General features: G+C 42.5%; 1 protein-coding gene across 1 annotated transcript; it reads left to right on the top strand.

Moving 5' to 3' along the window:
• Positions 1-452: 452 nt before the first annotated feature.
• On the top strand, positions 453-7,694 carry LOC142944071 (homeobox protein OTX1 B-like). Its single transcript, XM_076085587.1, has 4 exons — positions 453-1,482; positions 3,648-3,837; positions 4,497-4,648; positions 5,948-7,694. Exons 2-4 carry the CDS (start codon positions 3,741-3,743, stop codon positions 6,701-6,703), a joined length of 1,005 nt encoding a protein of 334 aa, XP_075941702.1. The 5' UTR covers positions 453-1,482; positions 3,648-3,740; the 3' UTR covers positions 6,704-7,694.
• The last annotated feature ends 526 nt before the right edge of the window (positions 7,695-8,220 follow it).

Raw genomic sequence — 8,220 nt, 5'->3', positions numbered from 1 at the left:
CCTGCAGCTTCTCTCTCTGAACATTAGCTCGCTTTCAGCTCAGGCCTCATTTACAGAAGCTGATGTGTTTTTTTCTGCAGAGATCCACAAAGGATAACCGAGCTGAGCTGCGACCCTCACTTTGTTTTCTGTGTGATGGGTTAAAAAACACATTTAAAAAAGAAGAACCATCGGCGTATAAAGTGCAGGATGTGATTCAGTGACCGCAGCTTCTGCTGCTGATTTTTCTTCTTCGTTTTCCTCCGCAGTGAGTTTGAGGTCTATCCCTATTAAACTTTACGTCAACCATCCTCAAATGTAATTCTAAATGGGGATTAGACCTCATTAATATTCATGAGGACTGGTGTGTGTGTGGGGGGGGGGGAGAGAGAGAGAGAGGAGGGGGTGTATCACAATAAAATCGAAATGGATAAATTTAACTTATTTTCTCATCACGGAGGAATAAACAGTAAAAAAATAAACAGCATTAATAGGAAGCTGAGGATTCTCTGCATTACATGAAATCTGTTTTCTGCTGTTGATTAAACTAAAATGCAGCTTTCTGTCAAACGAAGCACCCGTTTAAACCTTTACACCCTTAAAACAACCGTTTCTACTTTAATTTATTCCTCTTGAAACATTCACAATCGTGTATTTTTTTGTCCTTTGACTGATTTGATGTTTCTGAGGAAATGAAACGACAGGCAGCAAGAATACAGGTCGTTTCTTTAAAGTAAATACGTTTTAAATGGTGGGAAAGTACACCGCTTTAGTTCTTTGACAAGACTAGATGCTGCCATTGCATCCGCGTGCAAAAAAAAATAAAATTTGAAAATGTTTCTGTAAAATATCTTCTTAAATTTGGTTTCTTCTTGTACGCGCTTTGGCGCACACGCAGAGCGCAGACGCCGTTTCTCCTGCAGGCCTGTGAAACATTTCCATCTTTTTACAAACCTCTCTTTGGTTGGTCTGGTCTCGGGACCGGGACCGAGAGAGGAGGAGGGGGAGAGGGTAAGTGGGAGTGGGCTCTCCCGGCTGCCACCGCGGCGCCCTATAGGCCGCCCCCGCCGTCCGTCAGAGCGGGGACGCGCGCCGATTGGCTGCAGGAGGCGGATCCGCAGGTGTCCTCCGCTCATAGAGGCGCAGGGCGGAGAGAAGGTGATCAATCTCCATCCGTCTCCTAGAAATCACCTTAACACTCTGACAGACAACGACAAGCCCCCTGAAAGCAAATGAGTTTGATTTATTTGGCTGCAATAAAAATAAAAGAAGAGAGAAACACCCGGAACCGCACCGAGGACGCGGTGACGCCCCGCGCGCTGATAAACTGCGTGTTTTTCTCCGCGATGCCGCTCCGTTTGCACACTGTTGTTTGTTTTTGAGCAAGTCGGCCGTCGTCTGAGTTTTGTGCCCTGCAGACTTCCCACTGCTGGATACTTTACTGCTGCTCGCGTGTCGTGGCCCGAAGAGCTCGGGAGAAGAGAAGAGGCGGAAATAAACCAGGTACGGTTTCTCCAGTTTCACGCATTTAAAGTTGGTTGTTTTGTTACGTTTGTGCGCATTTTACTCACAATACTATTCGTCATTAACAGAAGCGGCTGAAGTGTAAAAAGTAATTAACGTTAACGTATTTTAACGTTAAACTCTGTCTGCCGCGAAGGTTTTCAATTTGCACCTCTGCACGTTTATTTAGCGGAGATATCAATTAATCCGCGCCGCGGAGGACTCCGACATGAACCGGGTAAATTAAGTCAACTTCCTCCGGAGTAGATCATTTTAATATTTCCATTCCAGTTCGTTCCTGCGAGTTTTTTATTTGAGAGCAATTGGCCATTAAAGCGTTTGAACCACTTAGTAGATAATTGGAGAGGCGTGTTTTTGGTTTTTGTTAATTTATTTAGCTGATAAGAGCTCCTCTGAAACGCTCTCTCCCCGGAGGTCTAATCTAAATTCTAATTGAGTTCATTTGCACCGAGATGTCGCCTTCTCTGCGGCCCTGCTGAGGGTTAGAAGCTGCTGGATACACGTTTGGTTGTTTGTGGTCAGTTACGAGCTCATTGTTAAAATAAATATCTTCTTCACAGCCACGCCGTTAATGCACGCGCTTTAAACTTGTTTTATTCCTCAGAAATTAAACAAATCAAACTGTGATCAGTTTCTCTTAAAGCTCCATGAGGAGGATCAGTGTTTCTGAATGTGGATGCAGCTTCATATTTAAGGTGAAGATAAATGTTGAATTAGTGGATTCAGATAAAATATTCTTATTTTCTGCAGTAAACTGAGGAAATGTTATTTGTTCCTAAAATAAGTATAAATCAGTCATATTTACTGAGAAACACAAACCAGCTTAAGTAAAAAGTAGGCCTTTATAATATATAACCACAGAATAAACATGCATTTTAAAAGCAACTGGATGACAACAATATTTGTGCTTCACAGAAAATATGATTTTTAATCGTGACGTGAAGAAACAATTTCTCTTTTTGGAGTTTGGTTCTGTTCCCCTGAACGTCCCAATAAAGGAGGGAGCTGACTGAATACAAGCGAGACTAAAGTTAATTCTTACCAACGAGTGAACTGAAGTCCTCGTGCAGATCTCAGGTGATTTTATTCTGTTGACGTGAGATCCACAGGAGCCTCGTGCTGCTCACAATACACGCAAAGTGTGACGACCCGAAACAAACACAACGAGCGACTTCAGACAAACACAGCTGTGATTTATATAGATTATAGAACCGCATCCATAATCCATCTTTATACGCGCGTGAGTGTGTGAGTGCAGGCCTACACACACACACACACTAAACACACATTTTACTCATAAGACTAAAAACTAATTCAAACACAAATGCAGCAAAAAAAGTGACGGAACAATAAATAATTCTGCGTTTTTTAGGAGCTAATTTAATTTATACACGTGAGCTCCTTTCAGCATTTTGCTTTCTGACTAAAGCGACACAAATATTTCATTGTTTAAGATCACACTGACATGATGCATTACATAATGGAGGCCAAATAAACTATTTAGGTTTAAGGATTTAAATTATGTAAAATAGTTAATTTTTTACAACATAGGGAAATGTATGATTACAGATAAACCCGTAATATTCTTTAGGAGGAGGAGCGCTGGTCAATCAAACATTAATGTAGATAAACATTCAATGTTTTCTACAACGCAATGATTTATTGACAAAAAACTCGCGTTAACTTTCATCAGTTTCACTCAGTTTTCATCTCATCAGAAGATTGAAATTAAAGCTGAACACGTGAGTTTAATCTGTTATTAACGTTGTTTCATTTTCCTCCGTGTTTTTCTAAGTAAATCCAATATTCCTGAAAGGATTTAATGTTCGTCTCCGCTCCTGAACCATCAGTTTATCTTCCGCTATAATTATGCGTTCATATCCTAATAAATAATAATAATGTAATCTATGGGGGCTTTATGAGAGTCAACCCGAACGATGCTTCAGTGGTTTCCTGCGTAAAGTCCCAGTTTGACTCACTGGTTCACCCGCCGAACATAAAACTATGAGAGATATTTGTAATTCATGGTATAACATTAACATGTTGGAGTTATTTCTAAATATCCCGCTGAGCATTTAGGATGAAATATGTGTTTTATGTTTTCTTCCTGAATCGTTGGTAATACCCCCGCCCCCCGTGTGCAGTGACTAGGATCGGCCCCCTGTCCCGTCAAGCTGCAGCATCGGGGGAAACCGAACCACTGGCCTGAGCTGGGTGGAGCAGTGACCGCCTGTAGCATGATGTCCTACCTCAAACAGCCCCCCTACGGCGTCAACGGCCTGGGGCTCAGCGGCGCTGCCATGGACCTGCTGCACCCCTCAGTGGGCTACCCATGTAGGAGACGCGCGCGCACACACACACACACACACACGTTAACACACATTTTACACGTGAATGCTCCCAGTTTGGACCAGTAAGAGCTCCAGACATCATGAAGAACATTACTAAAATATCTACAAATTAATAATATGTTTGGCTGTTAGGCCTCTAATAACAATAATAACAATAATAATAATAATAAGGACTTTGTTGTTATTGTTAATAACTATTATTCATATTATAATAACATATTATTGTGGTTCTGTGTAATGATAATAATAATAATGTTTGGATGTGTTTTAAAAAAGTTTACAGAAAGGAAACAAACAACCATGTAAAATAATAAATGTATATTTTTCTATGAATTATAATTTGGTATTATAGCTATAAAGTAATTACTCTAGTCTTCACATTAAGTGATTAAACTGTTTATCTTCTACTGGCATTAGGGAGCAGTTTAATTAAAAGGAAATATTAAATATGCTTTAAGTTCATTCTCTCTATCAATTTAAAAATAAAGGTTTAAATTGTCTCTACAGTAAAGAAACTATAGCAGAAATAAAATGTACTTTTTCTCGCTTAATAATGACGACAAAGTCGAATTAATGTTAAAGTCCTGCGTGTTTTTGAGGTGGTTTTATTAACGTTGTTTTATTTGTATCTATTATTTTTAGCCACTCCCAGGAAGCAGCGCCGGGAGCGGACCACCTTCACCCGCTCTCAGCTCGACATCCTGGAGTCTCTGTTCGGTAAGACCCGGTACCCGGACATCTTCATGCGCGAGGAGGTCGCTCTGAAGATCAACCTGCCGGAGTCCAGAGTGCAGGTGAGAAGTGACGCGTTTAAAAAAAACTCCCGCCGAAACCTCCGTGTGGAAAAAAACATCCCACAAACGCACGTGGCCTCAGGGTTAACTCTGGAATAGATATTAACTTATGACGATAAATTATGTTATTAGGTAATATTTAAACGGGTTATTATTCTACAAAGACTCACTATTACATTACCACCGTGTCACCAGGTCATTATAATACAGAAACACTTAATGTCACCAAACAGAGGCTTTAAACTGAGCAGCTTGTGTTGCTCAAAATCAATTATTCGTGATTAATTAAAAGTGGGACAGTTCAAGAGTTATTTATGTGTTTACTCTCTTAGCGCAGTAATTAGTTTTAAACACACAGTTAAATGTTTTTAAATTGACCATCATGTGCTAATTAACGGCTAACTTAATGCTAGCTTGCTAACTGTTAGCTATCATCGATAAATCAGATCAGGATCAATATTTTTATGGTATTTATACCAATAAATGTGACTAAAGGGTACTTTATTGTGTAATATAACAGGATGATTATATAACAAATTTATGAGGAAAACAATGTGATGATTTTAGAGCTGCTAACGTAATGCTGCCACTCTGAATGGTATTAAAACATACAGACTGGTTTGTTTATACTGGTTATGTAACTGTAGGCAGTTTAACTGGGATGGTTGCCTTCACGTGTCGTGGTTATTTATACAATCTCCTCTTTCTCTGTTCCTGTTTAACTCACATCACTGTTTAACCTCTTGATTCAATGAATGGATCCAGATTTAAATGTTCACATTGATGTAAACAAAGCGATTAGAAAAGCTTACTTTCAATCGAGTATTTCATAATTATTTGATGGAACCTAACTGAAGGCTGTAATATGATCTGAAATATGGGATCTGCTCTGAGGATGTTCAGAGTATTCAAGCAAATACTCTGCAAACAACTGGCTGCTGTACAACCATGTTGAACAAATACGACTCTTCAAAGGCTTTCGGGGGGAAAACCAAGGCAGGCCAGTTATTCTCAGAATGCGTGTGTGAAACAAAATGCTCTACATGATCCGGCCCTCTCGAGTTACCTCACTGTGTGGTGAAACCCAAGAGCCTGTTATCTTACAGCCGTCTACCAGCTATGAAATTAGACCCCGTGATGGTTGGTCTGAGCCAAAGGGGGCCGGGGGTGGAAATGAACCTCGATGGCTAATAACCCCTCAATTTTCCTCCATAATGTACTCCCAGCGTGGCCTGGTAGTATCTTCTTCTTCTTTTAAATGAAATGCTGAGGTTGTTTGTGTGCTCTCATGGGTTCTAGGTGTGGTTCAAGAACCGGAGGGCCAAGTGTCGCCAGCAGCAGCAGAGCGGCAACAGCGCCAAAGCCCGGCCGCCCAAGAAGAAGTCGTCTCCGGCCCGGGAGAGCACGGGCTCCGAGAGCAGCGGTCAGTTCACGCCGCCGGCCGTCTCCAGCACCGGTTCCTCCTCGTCCTCATCCTCCTCCGCCAATCACACGGGCCCGGCAGCGGCGGCGGCACTCAGCAGCACCTCTACCTCCATTGGCACCATCTCCTCCATCTGGAGCCCCGCCATCTCCCCCGGAAACGCACCCGTTACCGCTGTGGCCCCGCTCCCGGAGCCCGGACCCGCCTCCAACGCCTCCTGTATGCAGCGTTCGATGGCGGGCTCCGCCGCCGCCGCCACCTCCTACCCGATGTCCTACAACCAGACGCCGGGCTACGGCCAGAGCTACCCGACACCGTCCGGCTCCTACTTCAGCGGCGTGGACTGCAGCTCCTACCTGGCCCCCATGCACTCCCACCACCACCCCCACCAGCTCAGCCCCATGGCGGCCTCCTCCATGTCGGGCCACCCGCACCACCACATCGGCCAGTCGTCGGGCCACCACCACCACCACCACCACCAGGCCTACGGCGGCTCCGGCCTGGCCTTCAACTCCTCCGACTGCCTGGATTACAAAGAGCAGACTGCAGCCTCCTCGTGGAAGCTCAACTTTAACACCACAGACTGCTTGGACTACAAAGACCAGGCCTCCTGGAGGTTCCAGGTCTTGTGATCAAGCTTTTTATCCCCCCACCCCTTCTCCCTGCTCGCCGGCTCCCCCTCTTCTTCTTCTTTCATTCCCCACATTAGCATATTGCTTGTTTTTTCAAAAGGCAAAAAGAGTTTATGAACCACAAGATCAGCAATCGGACTTTGTTTTTTTCCTCCCTCTCTCGTCCTCCACGTCTTTTAAAAAACATATTTAACAAAAACAGAAGAAGAGAAACAGATGAAGTTCTGAGAGGAGAGAACATCCGGAGCAGCTTCCTGACGATGAACGAGTTTTTAACGAAGCTCTCTGGAGGAATACGCTCCCTCTGCTGCACCTCTTTACCTCCGGACCCCCAAATCAAACCCTGTATAGTTTTTATTTCTCAAATTGGTTATTTTAGGATGACAGAGATTTTTAGTCAGCGACGTCGAGGAGCTGAAATATGTAAATATGTATTTGGGTCAGTTACATTGACCATGTTTTAGTTGGTGGGTTTTTTTGTTTTTTTTTCCGAATTTGAAAAATTGTTTATTACCACTTTGGGAGAAAAAAAAACAAAAGAAGAAAAAAAACAACGTGTATGTAAATCTTTCCAAAGAGAACAAATTGGCCATAAAGTTCAGCTTTTATATGTTTCACTCAGAAAAAATAAATGTTTTACAATTTGAAATGTCTTGAGGGGAAAAACTCTAAAACATAGATGCAGAACTCTTCTGGACGTTTGTCCAGTTTGTTTTCCAGATATTATTATTATTAATATTATTATTATTATTATTATTCTAACCTCTATACATTCTCAAAGCTGGCCTCCTCTCATTGGACATGTTTGAAACCGCAGCACTTGACTTGATATTTGGAGTCAGAGCGTTTTTATTTTTTCTGGAGAGGAAAAAAATGTGGATTAATATCTCCAGAAATGACAGTAAGATGTTGAATGTATCTTTAAGGAGAAACCACCCTCACATACATGTTCATCCAATAAAGATCCGTTCAGTCATCTCGGTCCTCCGCACTGGATTCTGTCTCACTTCCGTCCAACAACGAGTCAAGTTTTACTTTATTTTATTCCAGAACATAAGAAGATTCCTGTTTTCTCTCGTTTTGAATTAGTCACACTTTTATTTAAAAGCTTGTTGATTTATTTGTATTTCCTCCTAATTATAACGGGGTAAATGCAAATGAGTCCATAATTAATACGAGGGGCCTCGCGCATCCCCGTGTCTTAATCCTCTCTGTCTTAAATTGAAACACGAACGTCTCCCCTCGCTTCAGGGAGACCAAGTGTCTGTTTCTCTTTTCTTTTTTTTTTAAACTGCAGCGTTAAAAAAAGGCCCTAAATATTGAGCCGCGAGACATTTGATCGAGGCGTAATTGAATGCAGCGCGTGATAATTACTCCCGCGCCCTCAGTTGGTTTTCTCCAAAATAACCTGCAGGAATTCTAACCGCCTCTGATGCGTAATTGCGAAGGTGGGGCAGGTTAGGGGGTCAGGTGCGCGCGCGTGTGTGTGTGATGCTTGCAGGCATACACGCATTATA

Source organism: Anarhichas minor, unplaced genomic scaffold, assembly GCF_050575085.1.
Source record: "Anarhichas minor isolate MPS153535 unplaced genomic scaffold, ASM5057508v1 ptg000182l, whole genome shotgun sequence".
NCBI lineage: Eukaryota > Metazoa > Chordata > Actinopteri > Perciformes > Anarhichadidae > Anarhichas > Anarhichas minor.
Note: the sequence above shows the minus strand (reverse complement) of the source record. Positions and strands in the feature narration are given on the sequence as shown.

Bases quoted from the DNA above. Each gene is read 5' to 3' on its own strand.
- LOC142944071 (XM_076085587.1), top strand. From the start codon at position 3,741: ATGATGTCCTACCTCAAACAGCCCCCCTACGGCGTCAACGGCCTGGGG. The intron at 3,838-4,496 runs GTAGGAGACGCG...TATTATTTTTAG, and splicing joins CCCCTCAGTGGGCTACCCAT to CCACTCCCAGGAAGCAGCGC. The intron at 4,649-5,947 runs GTGAGAAGTGAC...CATGGGTTCTAG, and splicing joins TGCCGGAGTCCAGAGTGCAG to GTGTGGTTCAAGAACCGGAG.